This window comes from Heloderma suspectum, chromosome 4 (genome assembly GCF_057233095.1).
Source record: "Heloderma suspectum isolate Gila_16-S chromosome 4, 16-S_ref, whole genome shotgun sequence".
In the NCBI taxonomy this organism is placed as follows: domain Eukaryota; kingdom Metazoa; phylum Chordata; class Lepidosauria; order Squamata; family Helodermatidae; genus Heloderma; species Heloderma suspectum.
The window spans coordinates 216,012,261-216,040,156 of NC_139461.1; the positions used below are offsets into that span (position 1 = coordinate 216,012,261).

The 27,896-nt window shown below is 45.4% G+C and overlaps 1 protein-coding gene across 1 annotated transcript; it reads left to right on the top strand.

Annotated features, from left to right (window-relative positions):
• Window positions 1-29: 29 nt before the first annotated feature.
• Window positions 30-27,155, top strand: RPE65 (retinoid isomerohydrolase RPE65). Its single transcript, XM_084852245.1, has 14 exons — window positions 30-40; window positions 1,200-1,282; window positions 9,556-9,706; window positions 11,489-11,596; window positions 11,693-11,834; window positions 15,815-15,962; window positions 19,802-19,883; window positions 21,169-21,301; window positions 21,440-21,579; window positions 23,179-23,308; window positions 25,184-25,298; window positions 25,453-25,547; window positions 26,628-26,739; window positions 27,004-27,155. Exons 1-14 carry the CDS (start codon window positions 30-32, stop codon window positions 27,153-27,155), a joined length of 1,602 nt encoding a protein of 533 aa, XP_084708371.1.
• Window positions 27,156-27,896: the final 741 nt, after the last annotated feature.

Sequence of the window (27,896 nt, forward strand, 5' to 3'; positions counted from 1 at the left end):
GAAGGTTCGAGTCTGTTCTTGGGGAGAAAATGTCCAGTCAGTAAGTATCCTCTAAGATTTTCCCTGCGTAGAGAGTAGAGACTGAAATGTTGACCAAGCCAGTGCAATCCTGACACCAGATGGTTGCAGCTGGCATATTTCACAGAAGGAAAGAGGGCATGTGTCTTCCCCGGCTGTCATCTATATTGTATACAATACTGTGACGAGAATCCACAGAATATTCAGGGGGAAAGAGCATGAAAAAACCCAATAGGCAGCACTGAAGCTGGGCGCTCTTAAGAAGCAACTCATTCCATGCTTTATTGATTGTCGAAACCTAAACCCATTACTTAAAAGTATGTCCAATTAAACTTCTGTGGAATGCTTAGAAAGTTACTTCAGGTACTCCCAAAGGTCTAGTGAGATTTGAGACCTTTCTTTTTGAACAGCAGGGCCCCATATCACAAGCCCCTTTTGCACCTCCCTGTTTTTCAAAGGCAGTTTGCCATGGGACATGGAGAACTGCTGTTCGAAAATATGTATGTCCAAAGTTCCACTGGGCAAGCATAGCTGGACATGTAGTTTACTGGATTATGACCAATATGCCTGGGATCCGCCAAGGGGAGGGTATCTGTGCCATGTTCAACATGTGATGATGAGGGCCAGGGTTGCAATGTTTCTGGGGGATAGAAGGATGAAAATGTGCACATTTAGTCCATACTTAATGTGACTAGGTCTTGGGAAGAGGTGGACTGCATTTGGCTGGAGGAATGTTGTGTGCAAATTCTGGTTTCTGGAAATATATTCAACTATCTTCCTTTGCTACAGTCTGCTCTAGTGAGTGAGAATTGGGACATGTCTCTAGTAGAAACACAGCCAATCACATCTTGGCTAAAAAAGAATGATGATTTTCTCTGGGCTGCTTCTAATTTCACAGGCAACTTTCTTTCAGACATGGCTGACGCAATTCCTGAATAAAGTATTAATTTGCTTAGGCTTGAAAAGCTAGCCATTTAGAATCCTGTTTTGTTTGTTTGTTTGTTTATTTATTTCATTTTCTGGGAATGGCTGCAGGATCAGATGTTACCTTGTCTTCTGCTCATTCAGGTCAAAACAATTCCTGCCCATTGTAAAGCTCTGTTCTAACCTCCCAATAATGGAGGGAACACACTGAGGGAAATACTGAGTAGATCACCCTTGGCTTTCTTAATACCTTTTAGAGTTGAGCACCCAGCTGGTGGATACAAGAAGCTCTTTGAGACTGTGGAGGAACTGTCATCGCCAATAACTGCTCACATTACAGGTTTGTGCATTGCTAATGCTCTCTTTTCACCCTGCCTCAGTAGGATTTGCCTTCACAGTGACCAAACCATTCCATTCCAAGATGTTCTTGAGTGAGATGAATGGGTGGAATTTGTCACAGTCAGAATCATTTGAGGGAGGGAAGGATGAGAAACCTAGGCTGTTCTTCACTGTAGTGATAATTTTTTAAATTAGATGCAAAGATTAGATTTCCATAGCCTTACACCATAGCTGTTTTCAAAAATTAAAATGTCATATTTATTCCTTGCTCTAATCACAAATGCTGTGCTAACTCAAGCTGAAATCCTGTGCACAGTTGAGCTAATTAAATACCCTTCAAGTCAACCTGGTGGACCATCCTATATGCCAAGCAAGACTGTTGCAAAGCAAGACATTGCTTCCAGGTGCCACCCAAGAATGAAACTTACAAACCCTTCCTCCCCTCTGACCTTTGTTACAGCATCCTAGTTGTCAAGATTCTTACCTGAGCAACTCGTCTTGCAAATTTCCCCAGCAAGTAAATCCAATTACAGGATTTTCTCTGGGCTGCTTCTCATTTCACAGGCAACTTTCTTTCAGACATGGCTGACGCAATTCCTGAATAAAGTATTAATTTGCTTAGGCTTGAAAAGCTAGCCATTTAGAATCCTGTTTTGTTTGTTTGTTTGTTTGTTTGTTTCATTTCTATACCGCCCAATAGCCGAAGCTCTCTGGGCGGTTCACAAAAATTAAAACCAAACAACACACAATAAAACAATTTAAAATATATAGAACATTAAAACTACAATATAACAATACAACCACAATAAAACCTAGCAGCAGTACAGGAGTTTAAAATACAGATTTAAAACAGCAAAGATAAAAATTTAGAAAGCTAAAATGCCTGGGAAAATAAAAAGGTCTTCACCTGGCGCCGAAAGGAGTACAATGTAGGCGCCAGGCGAACCTCACTAGGGAGCTCATTCCAGAGCCGGGGTGCCACAACAGAAAAAGCCCTCCTCCTAGTAGCCACCCGCCTCACTTCCTTTGGCAGGGGCTCACGGAGAAGGGCCGCTGATGGTGATCTTAAGGTCCAGGCAGGCACATATGGGAGGAGGCGATCCTTCAGGTAACCTGGCCCCAAGCCGTTAAGGGCTTTGAATGTTAACACCAGCACTTTGAATCGGGCCCGGAAATGGACTGGCAGCCAGTGCAGCTGGAAAAGTACGGGCATAATATGAGCTCGCAGGCCAGTCCCTGTTAACAATCTTGCTGCCCTATTTTGGACCAGCTGAAGTTTCCGGACCGTTTTCAAAGGCAGCCCCACATATAACGCATTGCAGTAATCCAGACGAGAAGTTATCAGAGCATGGATAAGTGTAGCTAGGCTATCTCTGTCCAGATAAGGGCGTAGTTGGTATACCAGCCTAAGCTGATAAAAAGTGCTCCATGCCACTGAGTTCACCTGTGCCTCAAGTGACAGTTCTGGATCCAAGAGCACCCCCAAACTACGAACCTGATCCTTTAGTGCAACCCCCTCCAGAACAGGTTGAATGTCACCTAGCCGGGCAGACGAACCACCCACTAACAGTACCTCCATCTTGTCTGGATTGAGTTTCAGTTTATTAGCCCTCATCCAGTCCATTACCGTGCCCAGGCACTGGTTCAGAACAGCCACTGCCTCACCTGGTTTTGATGAGAAAGAGAGGTAGAGCTGGGTGTCATCCGCATATTGATGGCACCTCAGCACACACCTCCGGATAACCTCCCCCAGCGGTTTCATGTAGATGTTAAACAGCATGGGGGATAAAATAGAGCCCTGTGGAACCCCATGGCACAATTGCCATGGCATAGAGCAATAATCCCCCAGCACCACCTTCTGGAATCGGCCATCCAAGTAGGAGCGGAACCACTGTAGTGCAGTGCCTCCAACTCCCAACCCAGACAACCTATCCAGAAGGATACCATGGTCGATGGTATCGAAAGCCGCTGAGAGGTCCAGGAGAATCAACAGGGTCGCACTCCCCCTGTCCCTCTCCCGGCAGAGGTCATCCTACAGGGCGACCAAGGCAGTTTCCGTTCCAAAACCAGGCCTGAAGCCCGATTGAAATGGATCTAGATAATCCGTTTCATTCAAGAGTGCCTGGAGCTGTCCTACAACCACCCCCTCAAGCACCTTGCCCAGGAAGGGGATGTTGGCCACTGGCCTATAATTGTTAACATCCTCTGGGTCCAGGTTAGGCGTTTTCAGGAGTGGTCTAATTACTGCCTCTTTTAAAGCAGCAGGCACCACTCCCTCTCTCAAGGAGGAATTTACAACCTCCTGGACCCAGCCGGACAACCCCTCCTTGTTTGATTTAATAAGCCATGAAGGGCAAGGGTCAAGCACACAAGTGGTCGATCAGACTTGGCCAAGCACCTTGTCCGCATCCTCAGGCCTCAGTAACTGAAACTCATCCAATAAAACTGGACCAGACGGTGCTCTGAACGCCTCTACCAATGGAACTGCATTAATGGTGGTGTCCAATTCATGACGAATCTGAGCGACTTTATCCTCAAAGTGTCGTGCAAACTCATCACAGCGTGCTACCGAGGGTTCCACCGTCTCTCTCCCTGGCCCAGAACGTAACAGGCCGCGAACCACTCAGAAAAGCTCCGCTGGACGACACTGAGAAGATGCAATGCTGGTGGAAAAGAACTGCCTCTTTGCCACCCTCACCGCCACAGAGTAGGCTCGATAGTGGGCTCTTACCTGTGTTCGGTCAGACTCAGCACGAGTTTTCCTCCACCTGCGTTCTAGCCGTCTCCCCTCTTGCTTCATTGCCCTCAGCACAGGTGTATACCAAGGAGCTGGCCGGGCTCTGCTCAGAGGGAGAGGGCGCTTGGGCGCGATCGTGTCAACCGCCCGAGTCATCTCTGCATTCCACAGAGCGACCTGGGCTTCGACAGGAGCACCAGCCATACCAGCAGGAAAATCCCCCAGAGCCCTCTGGAATCCATCGGAATCCGTTAATCTCCGGGGGCGGACCATTTTAATAGGTCCCCCACCCTTGCAGAGGGGAAAGGCCGCCAGGAGTCTAAACCTCAGCAGGTTGTTGTTGTTGTTTTAATAATTTAAGAGCAATTACCCTTCCAAGGCAGTTTTCAGTAATCCAATAATAAACTTCAAAGAAAATAACCATGAATAAGGACCAGCAATAATAATAATTTTTAAAAATACAGTAACGTACTGAAATCTAATACATAATTGCAGCTAAAACCATCAGCAGCCCAATAAAACTCATTTATGAAAATTTCACGGTAAACAAATGAGTCTTTAAGGTATTGTGGGAACTCAAAATGATGCCTTGACCCAGAAACTTGGTGATGTTTGGAAAGCTGGTTCCTGCCACAGCCCCACCAGGGGAGCAGGGGGCCCACCAGAAGGACCTTTGCCTAGGGCCCTCTCAAACCTGGCACTGGTCCTGGGTGCAACATCGGTGTTATATTATCTGACCACCAGGCCCCCATCAGTACTCAGATGGTCACATTCTGTACAAGTGGAAGTTCCCAAACTGTCTTTCAAGGCAGCCTCATGTAGACTGTATTAAAGTATCCAGCTTGGACGTTGCTAACAAACAGACAACCGAAGCAAGGACAGGCCTTGCCAGATTGAGCTGCAGCTGGCATACTAGCCAAAGCTGTTAAGATGCACTTCTGGTCACTGCCACCACCTGAGCTTCCCCAGTAAGTGCAGAGTCCAGGAGAACTCCCAGACTGTGCACTTGGTCCTGCAGAGAGAGTGCATCCCCATCTAAGACCAGTTTCAAACCTCCATCCAGGATAGTTGCTTTCCCTACTCTGTCTTGTCTGGATTAAGTCTAAGGTTATTTACCATCACAGCCATTTGTTCTATGTTATGAAAAATCTAGGGATGCACGAAAGTCACTTACCTGGTCTCGCAGCTTGCTTCGCGGTGGGGGGGAGGCGCTTTGCTGCTCCCCCCAAAGTTCAGGCTGGGGGGGGGGAGGCTTCCCTCCTCGCCGGCCGAAATTCAGGCCAGGGAGAAGCGCCCTGTCTCCTCGGCCGCGAACTTCAAAAGAAAAAGAAAAAAATGCCCCTGTGATAGGCTACGTAACGATTAACGTAGCCTATCACGGCTAGATCTGCAAAGTCAGCCGTGATAGGCTACGTTAATCGTCACGTAGCCTATCACAGGTGACTTTGAAAAAAAAAAAAAGTGCGTATGCAAATGGCGGCCCCCATAGGGAGCCGCCATTCACGTTCCTTATTTAGTCCCTGTAGTCTACGTAAAGATTTACGTAGACTATGGCGAAAATAAGGGCAACGCTATTTGCGTTGTCCTTATTTTCGCCATAGTCTACGTAAATCTTTACGTAGACTACAGCGACCAAATAAGGAACGCGAATGGCGGCTCCCTATGGGGGCCGCCATTAGCCGTACGTGCTTTTTTTTTTTTTTAAGTCGCCCGTGATAGGCTACGTGACGATTAACGTAGCCTATCACGGCTGACTTTGCAGATCTAGCCGTGATAGGCTACGTTAATCGTTACGTAGCCTATCACAGGGGCGGGTTTTTTTGTTTTTTTTTTTACTTTTCTTGTAATGGTGGCGGCGGCAGCTGGTCGAAAGACCGGCTGCCGCCCCCGCCCCTGACGAAGACCTGCCGAACCGCCGCCGGGACCCGCCGCTGGGAGGGACATTCGTGAAAGGTAAGTCCCATCCCAGGGGGGGGCGGGGGCGGAGAATTTCTCCCCGAACAACCTTCGGAGGACTGAATGCGTTGGCACTCGGCCCCCCGAAGTTTCGGGGAGAAATTCTCCCCCATCCCTAGAAAAATCTCATGCTTCAAGCTGTATCCCCTCTCCCTAAATCGGGTGCAGAACCTAATCCAGCCCACTGGGCTCCCTAATTGGGCCTATGGAGCCTCCTGGATTTCCTCCAGGGATCCAGGCTTGTCTGATGCCACTCTTGTCCAGGCTGAGTAATATTAGCTCAGGAGGTCTCCAAAGGGTGGATTGTAATAGTTGGTACGGAGAGGAAAGAGGATATAGTCAAAGACGACATTTAGAGAATCCCTCACCCTTCATCTTCCGTTGGAACCTGGGGAAGGAGAAGTTTTTTCTTTGTTGGTGCTGCTGTTGTGGGAATCTGGGTGTCCGGTCTCCAGATTGTTGAGGTAGGTAGGTCTGGCGTCAGTACCAGCAACGTTGACGGTACGGAAGATGGTGCTGTTGTTGTTGCTGGGCTTGACTGATGCCCATATTATGAGCAGTTGTTCTGGCTTTCTGCACAGAGTCCATCTGTTCATCTGTGTTCGCATTGAATAAACTCTCACCGTCAAAAGGTAGATTTTCTATTCACGAGTGAGCTTTGGGAGTTAGGCCCGCAGAACAGAGTCAGGCATGCCACCTCAGGGCAACAGATCCCATCATGCTCTTGGCATTGCAGTCCGCTTGATGGCGGGCGGTATTGATCTGCTGACGAGATAGTTTGGATGCCTCCATGTGAAACATCCTGGCTAAGTCGTGTTGATCCTCAGGGAGGTATGCGATGAGGGAGTCCATTTTCTCCCAGAGGAACGGCTGATATCTGGCCATCATTGCCTGGTAGTTGGAAATTCTAAGTCCCAGTGCCACCAAAAAGGAGAGACAACATCCGACGATATCGAGTTTATGACCCTACTTATCCACAGGCGAGGCATGTGCTTTCTGTGAGCGACCCTGGGCAGACGCCACTATTATGGAGTTTGATTTGGGATGTGAAAAAAGGAAAGAAACGTCCATCTCTTGAACCCTGTACATCGATTCCAGCCTCTTGGACATCGGGGTCAAGGACAAAGGTGCTTTCCACATCTGCTGGAATGTACTCAGCAGGGCTGGATGAAAGGGAATGGCCACCAGGATCGACAGGTCCACCATGACGGCATCGAACATCGGATTGTGGATTTGTTGGGGAGGTGGTTGTACCTTGACACCCAACAATTGGGCCATTCTCAGCACTTGTTCAGAGAAGTGGCCCATGTCCTCAGAAGGCGAGGCTCCATCTCGTGTCCCAACAACATCGTCTGGTAATGAGGTAGATGGGGGGACCGAGGAATATGGGGAGGAGTCGGACTGGTAGTCCTCCCCAGAGTCCTCCCCAGGACTGGTAGTCCTCCCCAGAGTCCTCCCCAGGACTGGTAGTCCTCCCCAGAGTCCTCCCCAGGACTGGTAGTCCTCCCCAGATTCCTGCGATTGGGCAGGTTGTTAACCCGCATCAGTCACATGAGGCGGAGCTGGAAGTGGTGGGGCTTGATGGTCCCGACTGGGTTGGTGCAGCGGTAAGGATGTAGAGCGCCTCGGTAATGGAGCAGGAGGGCAGAAGACGTCCTGGGTGTCAAAAATGGAGTGTTGTCTGGGCTGAAAAGAAGCGTGCAATGGAGAAGTAGCTCCTAAGTAGCGGGAATGATCAAGGAAGAGATCGCAGTCCCTTCAGAGTCTCCAATCTGAATCCGAGCGCTGTCAGTGGGGAGGAGACAACGAGGCTGAGAAGCGGTCCCAATCTCAGGATGGAGAGCATGAACAATCATGGTCGTGTTGTCCCAGCCAATGATCCTGACGGTATCGATCCTGAGATCAGTATTGAGAAGGCTGTCAAGGGGAAAGCGCAGGTCGATACCGAGGTGACTGGATGTTGTAGCGATGCGGTGTTGGAGACCTGGATCTCTGTCTTGGGACTGTCTGGGTTGGATGGGGTGGTGGGGTTGGTGTGTCCCTCAACTCACCCTCCGAGACTGTGGAGGCCGGGTCCAGAGTAACTGCGTGCATGGAAGGCACAACATGAATAGGGGAATCGAGTAGAGGAGGAGGAGGCGGGAGGTCCCGCTCCTTTTCCTGTTGTTTGGAGGATTTCTTTTTCCTCTTCTTTTCCAGTGTGTCCGCTGCCAGTTTGGGGCGTTTTGCCCATTTTGAGAGCTTTTTTGCTGCCAAGATGGCCAGGCTCCTTCCCGGAGTTGATGGGTTTACTCGAACTGGCTTGGGAGCGAGCAGAGGGAAAGATTGGGTTGCAAGAACCACGTATGCACTTGTAGAGGGGGCCACGGAGGGCTGGTCCCTGGGTGTCTGGGCCTTAGGCATGTCCACCGCCTGAAGGGCCCGTTGTCACAGGATCGCTTTTAGTTGATCGGCTCTGTTCTTGCAAGCCTGCTTTGATAGCGATTGGCAGTGGTGGCAAGATTCAACTTTGTGAGATTCCTCCAAGCAAAGAAGACATAAAGAGTGGCTGTCCAAAGAGGGCACCTTACTGCCACAGGCTGTGCACCTTCTTAACAGAAGCTTTGGGGCCGCAGGCCGAAGGGAAAAAATGCATCGCTGCTGAGGCGAACAATGCTCCCCAGCACTGCCAGCAATCTCCATCTCTCTCTACCATTCTCTCTCACCGTCTATTTTTTTCTTTGAAGATAAAGAAGAAGAAGAAGAAGATGAAGGAAGAAAAGAGATTTAGGTAAGATAAGATAGAAGAATGGCATCACAGAATGTCGAAAGAAGCTCCCTACAAAGTAACGCTAAGGCGGTCAAAAAGGAACTGAGGGGAAGGTGGGAACCCACGCTAGATATGCCTGAGACGATGGGGGAGGGGCTACCGCCAAAAAACTATGCAGCTTGGATGTTTCCCGAATGAGTCTCTGCGCAGACGCAGAGCCCATATGTGAGATGCACAGAGACCCCGAAGAAGAACAGGGATGCAGGCGATGGTGAAGTGGCCTTGCATGGACTGTGGCACCCCAACACAGATGCCGACTGCTGCACAAAGCTATTGTCCCAGCCACCAGGAAGGGCAGCTACTCTTCCCAGTGGCAGACAAGTCACTTCATGCTGCACCTGGCATCGCCGTGAAGCCAAGGACTCGGACAGATTCCAGAGCTCCGCTCTCCCTCCCATTGGGCACGAAAGCCAAAGATATTGGCCTACTGAGGACCTCCACAGGGTGTACTGAAATACAGATGCACTGGGGCGCACAATTAGTCTAATCAGAAAATAGGGTTTGTCACACCACCCTGAAGAGCTTAGCCCCACCTTGCCCTTCACAAACATTGTGATGGTGGAGATGGAAGGAATAAGCGGAGACTGCAGCAACACACACACACATGCGCCACCACCGCTTGCCACTCAACTGCTTGCCTGTCTCGTAGCCTAATACCTTAGCTGCTAAGGCTTAGCAGCGCACGTGGGTGCCCTGACTTCAGACAGTGCAACTCCAATGGGTGCTTTATTTCCTCAATGTTTGACAAGCCTTTTTGCTGTCTTTGCAACAGGCATGATTCCAGTCTGGCTCCAAGGCAGTCTCCTCAGATGTGGCCCCGGTTTGTTTGAAGTTGGCTCTGAACCATTTCATCATCTGTTCGATGGCCAAGCCCTTCTTCACAAGTTTGACTTTAAGGAGGGGCATGTCACTTATTACAGGAGGTAAGAAACTCCCACCCCACGTGCCCACTTGGCTTACTAGGCTCCACCATTCACCACCAAACCCAAGGCAAGACCTCACACTCCAGCAAATTCTGCACCCCCGTTACCTCTTTGTGCAAACCATTCTGTTCCAAAACTAGCACACATTTGGGCTGCTTACATTCTCTTAAAATGGGAATCACTGATTTGCCTCACAGGATTTTTGGACAAAAAGACAAGAACTGTAAACCATGTTAAACAAGGAACGAAGGGATAAGGGATGAATCGTACCTTGGGTGCTGGGATTTCCACTATTTATGACAGGGTGCGGAAACTCTTCCAGCCTGAGGGATGAATTCAATTGCAGAGAATCTCGGTGGGGATGGGGGGACATTCCAGTGGCAGACAGGGCCAAAGGCGAAGGGAGCGGGGCCAAATATGCCAGCATATTTTAGCTTAAAGCTCTGGCTGCCAGTAACCAAGCCTCAGGAGAAGTATTTTAACCTTTTAGACTGGAGAAGAACTGTGCAAAAGCCAGGAAAACCGGCAGACAATCAGCAGATGGTTTGGTGGCACGGATTTGGTGCTATACACTCTGATCGCCAGGCCCCTGCAAGCAACTGGGCAGCAGCCTTCTGCACCATGCTTCTGCACCATCTTTAAAGGCAGCCCCACACACAGGGCGTTACGGTAGTGTGGTCCAGATGTAGCGAGGGCATCAATGACCCTAGCGAGCTCGGCTTTCTCCAGATAGGGATGCAACTGGTGCATCAGCCAAAGCTGAAAAAAGGCACCCCTGGTGACTAACACCATCCCCACTTCCATAGATAATGCCAAGACCAGGAGAACCCCCAAGCTATGCACTTGGTCCTTTGGGGGGACTGCATTGTCATCCAACAGCAGGCTCACGCCTCCCTCCAGATCAGCAGGTTTCCACATCCAAATTGCATCTATCCTCTCTGGATTCAGCCTCAGCTTGTTTGCCCCCATTCAGCCCAAATCTGCCTCCAAATACCCATTCAGGGTTTCCACAGCCTCCCCGGGACACGTTGGAGGAAACAGGAGGTAGAGTTGCATGTCATCTGCATGTTGGATGTTGGAAGTGGTATGACACAGCGTTGCATACAGCCATGTGATCCAGCCAAACCACGGGGTGAATGTTGTGTACGTTAACAGAAGTAGTGCCTGGGCAACCTTAAGACAGCCACAGCCACACTGGTGCTGGAGACATATATGTGCATCCGTTTATGGCCATTCTCTTTGTACCACCGCCATCAGAGGCACCTTTGGTGGTGAAGTGAGAGAAGACCTTCTCGGTGGTCCCTCCCAGGCTCTGGAACTCCCTTCCCCTTCTGCCAACAAGCAAAGATGTTTTTATTCAAGCAGGCCTTTGGCATGTAAGCTGGACGGTTGCAGAAGGGTTTTTAAGAGCCCAATCCTATGCATGTTTAGACAGAAAACCATGCTGGCTGGGGAATGCTGGGAATTGTGGGACTTTTTTCTGTCTAAACATGCATAGGATTGGGCCCTTAACTGGTTAGTGTGATTTATTTCTTTTATCATTGTGTTTTTAATTGTGTTTTTAATGAATTTGTTTTTATGCCATGTTTTAATTAAGATTTTGTTAATCTGGATTTTATTGATAGTCGCCTTGAGCACCATATTTTTTATTTATTTATTGCCAAAAGGCAGACTAGAAGTTGATTAGATAGATGGATGGATGGATAGATAGATAGATAGATAGATAGATAGATAGATAGATAGATAGATAGAGTGGCTCTCCTTATCTTGCTTCCTTCATAGGTTTATCCGGACTGATGCCTATGTCAGGGCAATGACTGAGAAAAGAGTAGTCATAACAGAGTTCGGCACATATGCTTATCCAGATCCATGCAAGAATATATTTTCCAGGTGAAAACAATCAAAGTTTATTATTGGAGGCTGAGCCATATTTAACCCAGGTAGCGGAAGAAGTAATCGAATTCCCTTGTGGGTTCTATTTGGCAGATTCTTTTCCTATTTCCAAGGTGTGGAGGTCACTGACAATGCCCTGGTCAATGTATACCCTGTGGGTGAAGATTTTTATGCCTGTACTGAGACGAACTTCATAACAAAAATCAACCCAGACAATCTGGAGACAATTCAAAAGGTAACATTATGATATATGAAAGGCAGAGATGAACAGAAAGTGGAAATAGACATTGGTGCCGCACATGATACCTATGCAATGGAATATCTAGGCAGGGCATGGTGATGTGAGACAGTCTGAATGGAGGGTAGTTTGCCTGTGTATCAGGTCCATGGCAGAGCTCCTGTATACAGTAGTGTAGTGGTGCCAAGGCGTGCAGAGTTGAATGCCAGGACTTCTTTGTTAACCGGGACAATGAAGGAGTGTGCCACCCCACTCAGAATTCCTGTTCCCTCTTAGTTTAGCTGCAATCCCCACAATAGCTGGGGGACAATGGATTTTCCCAGCTACAGTATAATGTTGGGAGCTATCGATGTTGTGATGCAAAGTATTTTGGGGTGGCCTGTTATTGAATGGGCAATTAACACTGATCAGCTTTGCAAAAGGCCTATGTAATACACGCAGCTGCACACCCACACCCCAACACAGCTGCCTGCACTTTGGGGTTCTTCTTGAGGGCATGGCTATGGGAACTGTCATGAAAAGCACCTGTACTTCAAAATGTATTGCTACACCACTGCTTACATCCCAGATGGATGTTGTTGTTGTTCAGTCGTTCCGTCGTGTCTGACTCTTCGTGACCCCATGGACCATATCATGCCAGGCCTTCCTGTCCTGCGCTCTCTCCCAGAGTGTGCTCAAGTCCATATTCATTGCATCAGTGATGCTATCTAGCCATCTCATCCTCTGCCATCTCCTTCTCCTTTTGCCTTCAGTCTTTCCCAGCATCAGGGTCTTTTCCAGGGAGTTTTCTCTTCGCATTAGGTGGCCAAAATATTTGAGCTTCAGTTTCAGTATCTGTCCTTCCAATGAGCAGTCAGGGTTGATTTCCTTTAGGATGGACTGATTTGACCTCCTTGCAGTCCAGGGGACTCCTAAGAGTCTTCTCCAGCACCACAGTTCAAAAGCATCAGTTCTTCGGCGCTCAGCCTTCCTTATAGTCCAGCTCTCACAGCCATACGTTACTACAGGGAAAACCATAGCTTTGATTATACGGACCTTTGTTGGCAAGGTGATGTCTCTGCTTCTCACTATGCTGTCTAGGTTTGCCATAGCTTTCCTCCCAAGGAGCAAGCGTCTTTTAATTTCATGGCTACAGTCACCGTCTGCGGTGATCTTGGAGCCCAAGAAAATAAAATCTGTCACTGCTTCCATTTCTTCCCCTTCCATATGCCAGGAAGTGATGGGGCCAGATGCCATGATCTTCGTTTTTTTAATGTCAAGTTTCAAACCAGCTTTTGCACTCTCCTCTTTCACCCTCAACAAGAGGCTCTTTCAATCCTCTTCACTTTCTGCCATTAGGGTGGTATCAGATGGATGTTGGGCTACTGCAATTAATATTTTACAGTTGACACATCATCAGACTCTGTGGGGTCAATACACAAACAGTGACACTTTTGTTGCTTTTGGTAGAGCCAGATGTCATTCAGATGGCATTCTTCTGGTGACTAGCTCTTGTGGAGCATTCATGACACTGTTTATGACATGGTAAATTGGCCATATTCTTTTTATCAATGCCATGCTTCAGCGTAGAGACTAGTGACTTTACAGAGATTGCTATAAATATATTGCAGCTGGTACGAATAGGCAGACTTTCTCATAGTTGGTACCAGAATGCTGTCAATAATAGATTAGGAATGGAGATACTTTAGAGCCCTTTTATATATTATCAGTTAATTCTTGTGCATGGAAAGCTACATAAGAATGTGTTAGGTACCGCATGTTTATTTTACTGTGAGGACATGTGTTGGAAAGCCAGTGGGCAGCATACATTTGTGACAAAATGAAACATAAAATCATAGAGTTGGAAGGGACTTTGGCAATCATCTAATCCAGTACCCTGCTCAATGTGGGTTCTGCAAAGGAGGATGCAACTTCCGCATCCAGCCTCTGAGACTCACATTGTGCGCATGTTCATTATATCCAGCATGCCAGTCCTGTCCCAAGTAAAAGGTTTTCAATTACCAGGTTAGGAGAACTGGACTTCGTCAAAACTCCTTTTTATTTGTTTGTTTATTACATTTATATCCCGCCTTTTTTCATCTTTAAGGAACCCAAGGCGGCTTACATTATCCTCCTCCTCTCCATTTTATCCTCACAACAACAACCCTGTGAGGTAGGTTGGGCTGAGAGTCTGTGACTGGCCCAAAGTCACCCAGTGAGCTTCCATGGCTGAGTGGGGACTAGAACCTGGATTGCCTGGTACAGCACTCTAGCCACTACACTACACTGGCTCTCTTTTTTAATTTCATATTGCTTTCGAAGCTGGAGTTCTTTGAGAGAAAAACAAAATTATTTGTACCTAATGTCAGCCTTTCAAAAGATTTTCCACTGGGCAAAAGTGGTGCTAAAAATGTATCATTTTTCCATTGCCCCTTCTATATGAGCCTCAATAGGTAACACAGAGGCTTATTTGTGTGTGTGTGTGTGTGTGTTTTCAATGCCTTTCTAGCAGATATTGCAGCTCTAAGGTATGGGTTGGATGCAGTCATGTCTGGATGAATTGCTGCCCTGTGACCAGAGTTTTCCAGGATGTTAATCCAGCTTATCATCATGAGTCTTGCTGACCTTAAAACTGATTGAAAATACTGCTATTGAACTCAGCGGAGAGATCATTTCTCCCTATAAATCTATAGAAATGTACCTAAAAATGGTTCAGAATCAAGCTTCTGCTGCTGTTCTTCAGGTCCAGCACTAGCAAATGACTTACTTCAGGTTCTTGTTCTGAATTTCTGAACAGAAGAAGTGGCATCTGCAAGAAAACATTCAGGGCTCCTGCTGTGACTTTTCCATGATTCTCCATTCTTTCCCTACCCCCTCCATTCCATGCTTCTCCACAGGGCCAGCTCTAGGTTTTTGAAGGCCCTTGGGAGGATACCCTCAGTGGACCTCATCCCTCAAGTGAGTCTACCTTACTACCCCCATTGTCACCAGCTGCTATCATACCATTGTCACCATTGTCACCTTACTACCACCATAGTCACCAGCTGCTATTGTTCCTCATCCTCTTTCTCATCATTGCTACATCACAGCTTGCTTGACAGGCAGAGAGACAGTATGCAAGATCTTTTCTACATGAAGCCTTTACTGTGCACTCATGATTCCTTACTCACAGTTGCTTATGGGTTCTTTAGACAATGTCATAATCCTCCAGCTTTGCTTCTGTTTTTTAACAGTGCTTTCCCAGTTTTTTTTAAGAGCTGGGAAAATGGGATATCATTTCTGAAAGTGAAAGAATTTATTGTGTATTTGCACTATTCTGCTATACCACAGTACCACCTAGAAGTTATGTAGCAGAAAAGCAGGAAAGGAAAATCTCTTTGTGTAGGGTTCAGATCTCAATTCTGCGATGAAACCACAAGTAGATACAGCAATTAACAGCCTCATGTAGAAAACCTCCAAGTAGGCAGGGGCATCTATTGCTCCTCCTTTTCACCATCACTGTTGTCTGAGCCGGGGGGGGGGGTGAACAAGCAAGTTGCAGTAGTGAAGAGGAGACACAACTCCAGGGGGCTCTTGTTAGTGGGCCCTTGCTGGGGTGTGGGTCCTTGGCAGGTGCCCAACCATGCCTACCTTTGACTCCGGCCCTGCCTCTCCCCAGTCAGTCATCACTGTGTGCTGACTGACCATATTTAGTCCTCACTGGGTGGTTTTGGAAGGGCAGGTTCTTCCCACCACCACCACTGATTAGGTTTATTTTTCTCACTTGTTGGTACTGCTTTAAATCTCCCACCCCCACCCACCGCTGCCGGCATCTCTCTCCTGTGCGTGGGTGTTTCTGTTCTGGCTACATAAAGATAGTCACTCAGAGAATGGGTTCAAGATATAAGGGAAATCACAAAATAACCCCTTCAAACACATGTTATGTGTACAATATGCTATTATCCTTGACAAACATGGATTTCCTCCCAAACAAGTCACCTCTCTGTTGTGTCCTCCAGGTGGATGTCAGCAAATATGTTTCAGTCAATGGGGTCACAGCACACCCCCACATTGAAAATGATGGGACAGTTTATAATATTGGCAACTGCTTTGGAAAGAATTTTTCCCTGGCCTACAATATTGTACGGATACCTCCCCTGCAAGCAGGTCTGTTTGTTTCCAAGCAGTGTTGTCTACATACTTCAGACAGAATATTGCAGCTTGGTGACTCCTCCGTATACTGGTTAAATCTGCCAACACTGTGCTCTACTTTTCATTTTTTGTAGGATTTCTATAGCTTTTCCATATCTTACCCACCAGCTAAAACATCAGAAAATATTTGTTGTTGTTGTTGTTGTTGTTGTTATTGCAAAACAGATCAAAAAGGGTTCTCTTATCTATGTGAGCCCCAGTGTTCAGAAAAGCAATGCATGTGTTTGAAGGCAGAATGCTTGTTTCTTCATTTCCAGCACCAATTTTCTTGTTCTTAGAAACAGAATAGTAGGGTTGGAAGGGGCCCCTTCATGGATCACTGCCTTGTTGTGGCAAAGGGGCTTGCATAACTCAGTGAAGCCATAAGCTATGCCGTGCAGGGCCACCCAAGACAGACAGGTCATGGCAGAGAGTTCTGACAAAATGTGGTCCACTGGAGAAGGAAATGGCAACCCACTCCAGTATTCTTGCCAAGAAAACCCCATGGAACGTATCACAAGGCTAAAAGATATGACGCTGGAAGATGAGACCCTCAGGTCGGAAGGTGTCCAATATACTACTGGGGAAGAGCACAGGGAATTTCCAAGTAGCACCAGAAAGAGTGAAGCAGCTGGGCCAAAGCCGAAAGGACACTCAGCTGTGGATGTGTCTGGTGGTGAAAAGAAAGTCTGATGCTGTAAAAAACAATATTGTTTAGGAACCTGGAATGTAAGATCAATGAATCAAGGTAAGCTGGAGGTGGTCAAACATGAGATGGCAAGATTGAACATCGACATCTTGGGAATCAGCGAACTAAAATGGACAAGCATGGGCGAATTTAATTCAGGCGACCATCATATCTACTACTGTGGGCAAGAATCCCGTAGAAGAAATGGAGTAGCACTCATAGTCAACAAAAGGGTGGGAAAAGCAGTACTGGGGTACAATCTCAAAAACGATAGAATGATCTCAGTACGAATCCAAGGCAAACCATTCAACATCACAGTAATTCAAGTCTATGCCCCAACCACTGAGACCGAAGAAGCTGAGGTTGATCGGTTCTATGAAGACCTACAACACCTTCTAGAACTAACACCAAAAAAAGATGTCCCCTTCATCATAGGGGATTGGAATGCCAAAGTAGGAAGTCAAGAAATCACCAGGATAACAGGCAAGCATGGCCTTGGTGCACAAAATGAAGCAGGACAAAGGCTAATAGAGTTTTGCCAAGAGAACACGCTGATCATAGCAAACACTCGTTTCCAACAGCACAAGAGGTGACTCTACACATGGACATCACCAGATGGTCAATATTGAAATCAGATTGATTATGTCCTTTGCAGCCAAAGATGGAGAAGCTCTATACAGTCAGTAAAAACAAGACCCGGAGCTGACTGGGGCTCAGATCATGAGCTGCTTCTTGCAAAATTTCGGCTTAAATTGAAGAACATAGGGAAAACCACTAAACCATTCAGGTATGACCTAAATCATATCCCTTACAGTGCAGGTGATGAACAGATTTAAGGGATTAGACCTGATAGACAAAGTGCCTGAGGAACTACAGAAAGAGGTCCATAACATTGTTCAGGAGGCAGCAACGAAATCCATCCCAAAGAAAAAGAAATGCAAGAAAGCAAAGTGGCTGTCTGATGAGGCTTTACAAGTAGCTGAGGAAAGAAGGGAAGCGAAAAGCAAGGGAGAAAGGGGAAGATATATCCAACTGAATGCAGAGTTCCAGAGGATAGCAAGGAGAGACAAGAAGGCCTTCTTAAATGAACAATGCAAAGAAACCGAGGAAAACAACAGAATGGGAAAGACTAGAGATCTCTTCAAGAAAATTGGAGATCTCAAGGGAACGTTTTGTGCAAAGACGGGCATGATAAAGGACAAAGAAGGCAGGGACCTAACAGAAGCAGATGAGATTAAGAAGAGGTGGAAAGAATACACAGAAGAACTATACAGGAAAGATCTTAATGTCCCTGATAGCCATGATAGTGTGGTCACTGAACTTGAGCCGGACATCCTTGAGAGTGAAGTCAAGTGGGCCTTAGGAAGCATTACTAACAACAAAGCTAGCGGAGATGACAGCATTCCAGCTGAGCTATTTAAAATCCTAAAAGATGATGCTGTTAAAGTGCTGCACTCAATATGCCAACAAATCCGGAACACTCAACAGTGGCCACAAGACTGGAAAAGGTCAGTTTACATTCCAATTCCAAAGAAGGGCAACGCCAAAGAGTGTTCAAACTACCACACAATTGCGCTCATTTCACATGCCAGCAAGGTGATGCTCAAAATCATACAAGCTAGGCTTCAGCAGTATGCAAACCGAGAACTACCGGAAGTACAAGCTGGGTTCCGAAGAGGCAGAGGAACTAGAGTTCAAATCGTCAACGTTCGCTGGATCGTGGAGAAAGCAAGAGAATTCCAGAAAAATGTCTATTTCTGCTTCATTGACTACGCTAAAGCCTTTGATTGTGTGGATCACAACAAACTGTGGCAAATTCTGAAAGTGATGGGAGTACCACACCACCTTACCTGTCTCCTGAGAAACCTGTACGAGGGTCAAGAAGCAACTGTAAGAACCAGACATGGAACAACCGAGTGGTTCCAAATTGGGAAAGGAGTACGACAAGGCTGCATATTGTCGCCCTCCTTATTTAACTTATATGCAGAGTACATCATGAGAAACGCCGGGTTGGATGAATCACAGGTTGGAATTAAGATTGCTGGGGGAATTATCAACAACCTCAGATACGCAGACGATACCACCCTAATGGCAGAAAGCGAAGAGGATCTAAAGAGCCTCTTGTGGAGGGTGAAAGAGGAGAGTGCAAAAGCTGGTTTGAAACTCAACATGAAAAAAACGAAGATCATGGCATCTGGCCCCATCACTTCCTGGCATATAGAAGGGGAAGAAATGGAAGCAGGGACAGATTTTATTTTCTTGGGCTCCAAGATCACTGCAGACGGTGACTGTAGCCATGAAATTAAAAGACGCTTGCTTCTTGGGAGGAAAGCTATGGCAAACCTAGACAGCAAAGTAAGAAGCAGAGACATCACCTTGCCAACAAAGGTTCGTATAATCAAAGCTATGGTTTTCCCAGTAGTAATGTATGGCTGTGAGAGCTGGACTCTAAGGAAGGCTGAGCGCCAAAGAATTGATGCTTTCGAATTGAGGTGCTGGAGAAGACTCTTACGAGTCCCCTGAACTGCAAGGAGGTCAAATCAGTCCATCCTAAAGGAAATCAACCCTGACTGCTCATTGGAAGGACAGATACTGAAGCTGAAGCTCAAATATTTTGGCCACCTAATGCGAAGAGAAAACTCTCTGGAAAAGACCCTGATGCTGGGAAAGATTGAAGGCAAAAGGAGAAGGGAAGAGGATGAGATGGCTAGATAGCATCACGGATGCAATGAATATGAATTTGAGCACGCTCTGGGAGAGAGCGGAGGACAGGAAGGCCTGGCGTGCTATGGTCCATGGGGTCACGAAGAGTCGGACACGACTTAATGACTGAACAATAACAAAGGGGCCTATAGGACCATTGAGTCCAACCCCCTGCTCAATGCAGGAATACAAGTCAGAGCATCCCCAACAGATGGCTGTCCAGCCTCATCTTGAATGCCTCCAGTGTGGGAAAGCCCACTACCTCCCTAGGTGATCGGTTCCATTGTTGTATTGCTCTAACTGTCAGGACATTTCTCCTGATGTTCAGCTGGAATCTGGCTTCTTGTATGCAATTCTCATTTGTTGGCTTATGCGAGAGGAAACCAGTCAATGAATTAGATATTATCTTTCTTATTTTTTCCAGACAAGAAAGATCCAATGACCAAATGTGAGGTGGTGGTTCAGTTTCCTTGCAGCAACAGATTCAAGCCATCGTATGTGCACAGGTAAATTCCCATCTCTTACACAAAACTGTTATATGAATATAACAGACTTGTGTAATATTATAATTTTCATAAAAGGTAAATATATCATTCATATGATCAATCCACATTTGAAAAAAGCCATTTCTAGCTGAAAATTCCTTGTCCCATATGTAAAAGAGATGGCTTGTTGAGCTCTCATTTGATGTTGAGCTTTTCTACATGAGATATTTATTGTAAGCTTGTCATTTCTTACTCGCAGTTGTTTATGGGCTCTTTAGATGATGATGTGACCCTCCAGTTTCGCTTCTGTTTTTTAAGAGAGTGGGGAGAGAGCAGGGAAAAAGGAGTATTATTTCTGAAAATGAAAGAAAACATAATTTCCATCTTCTGTAATTGCACTATTCCAGTAAAGCACAGTGCCACCTAGAAGTTATGTAGCAGAAAAGCAGGAAAGGTAAAGCTCTTTGTGTAAAGTTCGGAGCCCAATTCTGCAACAAAACTGAAATACAGCGGATTAACAGCCTTGTGTAGAAAAGCTCATTAACAAATAATCATGACTTAAATCGCAACTACAGTGGAAAGAAATAGCTAAAATGCAATCTATACATATCTACTCAGAAGTAAGCCCCATAGAATTCAGTGGGATTTATTGCCAGGATGCTATTGCCTGTGTATAGGATCGCAGCCTTGGTGTTTCAAACACCTGCAGCTAAATGTTGTATACCAGCCTTCCCTAGCCGGGTGCCTGCCCTCCAGATGTTTTGGACTACAGCTCCCAGGATCCCAGACCATTGGCTTGGGCTGATATTTATTTACTTAAACAAGTCTGTACAGCCTTTCCCAAATCATCCCAAGGCAGTGTACAAAGACAAACCTATAAACAAGTAAACACTCAAAAACATACAATATTAAAATAATAAAACAAAACATCAAAATAAGAAAATACAACTGTGGATGAGTTAAAATCAAATACCAGTTACTGGAATTGAACACCAGCAAAAGCCTGGGTACATAGGAGCTGAAGTCCACAACACCCACAGGGCACCAGGTTGGGAAGGCTACACACACACACACACACACACACAGTCAAACATGGAGAGAAATGTCTCAGGATGCTACAAGAAAGATTTAATATGCAGGAAGCCCAGCACGTTTCGGCCTATTTTTATTTTAAGGCCTTCTTCAGGGTGTTATGAAAATATCTGCAGAAATTCCTATGAGAAATGTCTCCTGCTATGCTGTCACTTTCATATATGCAAAATGCTGTGCCACTTGAAATATAACCCTCAACTGTATTTTTGAACAGTTTTGGGCTGACTCCAAATTACATCGTGTTTGTGGAAACTCCCGTGAAAATTAACTTGCTCAAGTTTCTTTCTTGCTGGAGCCTTTGGGGAGCCAGCTACATGGACTGCTTTGAGTCAAATGAAAGCATGGGGGTAAGTGATACTGCTCTGTGATTTACAGGCCCCCACTGCCAAAAAGTGTAATAGGGGGGCAGGCAACAGTAGATGCAACATTATTGTTTCACACGGTTCCAAAGTGTTCTTTGGGTGTGTGTCTTTTGTTTTGCTTAGGTCTGGATGCATGTAGCTGACAAGAAAAAAGGGAAATACCTCAACATCAAATACAGGACTTCACCCTTTAACCTCTTTCATCATATTAACACCTATGAAGATAATGGCTTTCTGGTTGTGGATCTATGCACATGGAAGGGGTGGGTACTGGTGTGATGGCTGCATTCGGATAATCCTCCAAACCAATTTCTCCCAATCTGGTGCCCTGCAGATGTTTTGGATTACAACTCCCAGCATCCTGAACCATTGGCCACCAGTTTGGAAGATTGGGAATGATCCCCATGCTTACATGCTCTGTCCTCCTTTCTCCCGGGCCCCATCTACACCAGGCTTTTACCCCGGGGCAGGTGTGAGTTGAGGTCCCTCGTGATAGATCAGGCAGTCGCAACTTCGCAGCCATCCGTGGTTTTTGCCCGGAGTCATTTTACTGCGATTTTTTGGGTTTGCTGCGGGTTCCCCCACGGTTGCGGGCCATCTGTTCCTTCACCGAACTGACTTCACACCTTACAGTGGGCGTGTTGTAGGCGTGCATAGTGCCTGTGTCACTCTGTGACACCCCTTTGCTCCCCCATCCCTTTGCAGCTGTGCAGCTACAGAGACACAGCAGGGAGTTTTCATTTATTTAATCACACTTTCACACATTTTTGCAGCTTCGTATTTTCGCAATGGTTGCTTTTGGACTCAGTGCCCAAGGGCTGGGGAGGGTGTTGGGGGAGGAACAACATCACTCTGGCCACCATTTTGGAGTGATGGCTAGGCACGTAGCGCTCACGCTTGTGAGTGTGAACCATTGCGAGAGTCTCAGGCTGGGGAAGTGACAAACTGATGGTGTGGAAATGAAGGAGCACAAAATACCCAATTTTTACCTAAAACAGGGTCAGAAAGACACAGCAGAGCCCCTCAAATATAAAACAGCCACCAAAGTTTCACACCCCCACACTCATGGGACTGCGCAACTGCATTTCAGTATAATGGCCAAAAAAAAGAAAAAAGGGCACAGCGAGTCTCTTAGGGAAGCACGCAGTACATCGTGAGTGTATCGCAGGGGACAGTGATTCGAAGCCGCATTGCTGCGCAGTTGCGACGGGGTGGGGGGCCAAAGCAGTGCCATGTAGATGGGGCCCTGATGTGGATGCAGCTCCCAAACCATAGTTGGGAGGATTGTTTGAATGCAGCCCATGTATTGAATGCAAATCAATATGTTAAAAGCTCTGAAGGAGTCCATGGAGCATCTATCAAACAAAGCACCAAAGGGTATGGGTCAGCTTTTTCTTTTCTTTTTTTTTAGGAGTGAGAAACAGAGTAGATTGTATGCTTGCATGTCTACTAACAATCCCGCACTGATAAAGAGATCAGCTGAATGAATGGAGCACTTTAATTCTAAGCCCACATAAGTGGAACAGTCTGATTTCTCTGGATCTCATTTCTGCTTTCCTAGCTATTTAGGATTGCAGACTAAGGACTTTTATCCAATTCTGCTATAGATTTTTATGCCTAACCTCATGCTACCAACTTTAGAAGACTGGTAGTGCACTTGATGATGATGATGATGATGGATGATGATGATTTGCAGCATTGGCTGCATAATTATTTCCAGTTCAAGTTTCGATGGGACAGGACTTTCAAGGAAATTCGGTCCATCTGCATCACCCTTCTAGGGTACCAAAGTGACAACCACATTAGATCCCACTGACTGATTTTTTCAGTATTTAAATGCTGATCGTTTTGTCTTTATACAGGTATGAGTTTGTTTACAATTACTTATATTTAGCTAATTTACGGGAGAACTGGGAAGAAGTGAAGAGAAATGCACAAAAAGCTCCTCAACCTGAAGTTCGGCGATACGTCCTTCCCCTAAATATTGAGAAGGTAACTGTAATAGTTAAATATAGGTCCATTTCTCTGAGATATCAAGGCCTGAACAACTTCTTCACAATCTCATTTAGATGGTCTCTCTTGATTGCACTTGGTTTGTCCTGATCCCAGGTTTCCTACAAAGTATTCCAGAATCGTCCTAAACAAGAAACCAGTTATTAGACTTTGATTAGAAGTATGAAATCTGTTGCAGCAAAAGAAAAAAAATCCCAACCTAAACCTTGTCACTTATGCTCCATGTTGTTCATGCAGAGTTTTTTCCCCAAAAGGAATCTTTTTCATTGATGAGCTTTGGCAATGATTCCAAGGGTGGATTCACCTTGCTATTGTAGAAAACCTCTTTGCAGTCACTTCTCAGTGGAAACTCATCAGTAGCTCAAAGACCACTGTAGATTTTCATAACTTCCAGAGTGGTAGCCATGTTAGGCAGTAGTTGCAGAAGCTTTTGACGCCTTAAAACTAACACATTTAGTAATGCACAAGTTTCCATCAACTGCAGTCCAGGTCATAAAAGCTTATGCTATAAAACAAAATGTTGGTCTTTAAGATCTCCCAAGCCATTTCACTATAGATTTTATAGATTGTACAACAGTTTGGGATGTGTACAGAATCATGCAGCTGAAAGTATTAAAGCAAGGATGGGGAACTTTTTTTCTGCCAAGGGCCGTATACCCTCAAACGAATGTTGGAGGCTGCATGCTGGCAGTGGCCAGAGCAGACACACACCCTTCATCTGGCTCTCTTTCACACACTTCATCCATTCACTGTTCCTCGCACACACTCGCCCCACCCATTCATTCACAAAGCAAGCACGCACCTTATTCCTCCATCATCCATTCTTTTTTTCAAACACATCCCCCACACCACCACCCACCCAAACTCACACACACAAGCACGTGCCCTATTCATCCATCCTCAGTTAAATGGCATTATTTTTGACCGAGATTTTTACTTCCGTGCACACAGCAATTAAACCTTACCCAAGGTTTAGAAAAGCTTTATTATGGTTGAATATTAAACTCTGAATACTTGCAGCACTATGAGAGAGGGTCATCTGTAACACTTCAAAAACTACTAGTGATTTTTAAAAATCTTTTGGTGTTGTAATTTATGGTTTTGTCATTCCCTGCTTTGAGTCACTGAAGAGTTGGTTATACCTTATTGTAGTAAATAGTGAAGTGCCTGTCACTTAGACATGCAAGATATATACGGAAAGGCGGTATTTATATATCGAAAATCTCTGGTGTAGAAGTTATTCATGCAGTGAGCATAGGATACGTTGCACTCATAGCTCAGTGGCAGAGCCCCCGCTTTGCATGCGGAGGGTCCCAGGTTTAATCCCCAGCATCTCCAAGTAGGGCTGGAAAAATCCCTGCCTGAAACCTGGGAGCGCCAGGTCAAGCTGCCAGTCAGTCAACAATACTGGGCTACATGGACCAACGGTCTGCTTTAGTATAAGGCAGCTTCCTATGTTCCCTATGAGCTCCCCGTTGGTGAAAGCAGGGCTGACCAGGATAAGAGATAGTGAGCAGTTTGCACTTGCTGCTACATTGCCCTCAAGTACAGCACTTTACATTTTCTCATAGGAATGACTCCCAGTCATTAATTTATACAGGAGAAAGCAAAGGGGTTGTTTTTGGAGACAGAATTGAAATAGTATCTTTGATGACCTAACCATTAAGTATCAGGCTTGTGCCCTATCTTCATAAATCGATCCTGGATTCTGATTCTGAATCACACTTTTGGGAGAGTGGGTGGAATGTTGGGAAATGCCTCATCTCTCTCTCTCTCTCTCCCTCGTAAAGAACTATAAAGCTGAAAGTTTTTCTTTCTTCTTTTTACTTTATTAGTTGCCCTTTTTTGTTCTAGGCTGACACAGGCAAAAATTTAATCACATTGCCTAATACAACAGCTACTGCTGTTCTGCACAGTGATGAAACTATCTGGTTGGAGCCAGAAGTTATTTTTTCAGGGCCCCGTCAAGGTAAAATCTTTCTTTTCTTCTGTCAAAATTTTATAATAAAAAATAAGTTTAAAAAGCTAAAATCTATCTCAGCCAGAAGCAACCAAAACCAGCATAGTTAGTAAATGCAAAATGATCTACTAATCCTTGTCAATGGGTCTGTTCCGTTTTATAGCTTTTGAGTTTCCACAAATAAATTATACAAAGTATTCTGGGAAGCCCTACACATATGCATATGGCCTTGGATTGAATCACTTTGTTCCAGACAGGGTAAGTATTACGTGCTAGTGCACTAGATTAGACTAACTCTTGTAAAGGTAAAGACGGGTGCAAGACCAAATTCCTTCACATGGTCAGGGCCAGCATTGGTTTGAATATGCAAGGTAACACGAGTGTAATTTTAATACCATCTTTGATATCTGTTTTTGCTGCTCCAGTGCCTAGCAAGGACTTGATTAACATAAAGCCTAATTCAAAACTAATGAAAAAGCAATCTGGTTTAACTCCAATCTGAAATATATTTTAATTCCCATTCCACCAAGAAAATATTATATATTTACCCAAGCTAGCAAATGCAAATGTTTCACTAGCACATCATCAAACAGTGCATTCTAAGACTAGCATCAGTATTTCTAAGCATGAACTGCCGAACAGGATAGATCTAACCTGTCTGTTTCTGTGCATTGGGCCAAATCCAGTCTACACAAAGTTCTTATTCTCTTTACACACTAGGTAGGATGATACACGTTCAGGCTGTCAGACTTCTTCTAAAGCTTGGTTCTCACTTTTGATATGGTGAAGTCACATTACCAGTTTATCATACTCTTGGGATAACATCTCATACTACATTCCAATAGCAAGCACATTATATGAAAATGGGTAGAAGTTAGTTTGAGGTTACCTCACAATAACCTCAGCAGTAGTAACACATTCGTCTCTGTGTAGCCTTTATATCAGGGGTGCACCATTTTGGCCTCAAGGGCTGCATGTGATGCTGGCTCTAGGATCAGGGCCCCCACACATCTACTAACATCCTAGCCATCTTGACACAGCTTACTCTTTTTTTGCTGCTAGGAGCAGCAGAGAAAGAGAGATCTGTGTGAGGATCACAGGGGGAGGGAATGGAGAGCCCTCTCCACCTGCGATCCTGCTACAGATTGCTCTTTCCCCTCCGGTAGAAGCAGTGGGAAAACGGTGGCCTCTACCTAGATTGCTGGGGGATGGGGTGGAGAGAGGCCAGCGCCATGGAGGGCTGCAGTTAATGCCTTGGGGTGCCACAGGTTGTGTACCCCTGCTATATATTCTAAAAAGAAAGAAAAAGTCAGTATTTTCCCCTTAATCTCTTTCCAGCTTTGCAAAATGGATGTTAAAACCAAAGAGACCTGGGTATGGCAAGAACCAGATGCATACCCCTCTGAACCAATTTTTGTTTCTCACCCAGATGCCCTGGAAGAGGATGATGGTAATGTTACGATATCTTTATTCAACTCTATAAACATTTAGAAATCTATTCAAGCTCTCTTTAACTGCCAGCTGTGTTCTAAAGATACACAGACCTGCCAAGAAAAAAACCTGTTTTGTACCCACCACATTCGCCAATGGAATTAAGGGAAACATGTTATGGTTTTGATTGATTTGTAATTCCAACTTAGATGAAAAAGTGGAGATATGTACTAAGTACTTGGTGCTCCTTCAGTTAGATAATTTATATTTATTTTTGGTTCAGGTGTTGTCCTGAGCATTGTCATTAGCCCTGGCAGTGGACCAAAACCTGCCTACCTTTTGATCTTGAGTGCAAAGGACATGAGTGAAATTGCCAGGGCAGAAGTGGACATAAACATCCCTGTTACTTTTCACGGCCTTTTCAAAAGAACATGATTGTTGCCTTCCTGGCACCTGTTATTTGCCTTTTAGTATAACGGATCTAGCTACGAACTAAAAAACTAAATGCCAGCGATTTGTAAAATTACTTTACATTTAAGTGTACATTGACAGAATGTAAGCATCCTTTTGTGAACCTTGTGTAATGTAGATAAAATAAATGGATACGAACACTGTCAGTATTTAGTATTGCTAATTCAATAGATGGAGATTTAAGTGAAAAAGAGCATCAGCACCACGCTGCCTAGTAGTCTTCGGATGATCATTCTGTGACCTGGGAACTCATTAACGAGATAGGAGCCTGACTCAAAACGTCTTGAAGCCAAAAGGTGGGGGTGGGGAGAGTCTTCAATTTTAAAAAGTCTTCAAAAGTCTTCAAAAGTCTTCAAAAGATGCCAAAAGATGCCAAAAGGTGGGGGTGGGGAGAGTCTTCAATTTTAAAAAGTCTTCAAAAGTCTTCAAAAGTCTTCAAAAGTCTTCAAAAGATGCCAAAAGATGCCAAAAGGTGGGGGTGGGGAGAGTCTTCAATTTTAAAAAGTCTTCAAAAGTCTTCAAAAGTCTTCAAAAGTCTTCAAAAGTCTTCAAAAGATGCCAAAAGGTGGGGGTGGGGAGAGTCTTCAATTTTAAAAAGTCTTCAAAAGTCTTCAAAAGATGCCAAAAGATGCCAAAAGGTGGGGGTGGGGAGAGTCTTCAATTTTAAAAAGTCTTCAAAAGTCTTCAAAAGTCTTCAAAAGTCTT

Excerpts from the sequence above, each read along its gene's own strand:
- RPE65 (XM_084852245.1), top strand. Across the intron at positions 11,835-15,814 it reads ATCTGGAGACAATTCAAAAG|GTGGATGTCAGCAAATATGT; the intron begins GTAACATTATGA and ends TGTGTCCTCCAG. Across the intron at positions 21,580-23,178 it reads GATCTATGCACATGGAAGGG|GTATGAGTTTGTTTACAATT; the intron begins GTGGGTACTGGT and ends GTCTTTATACAG.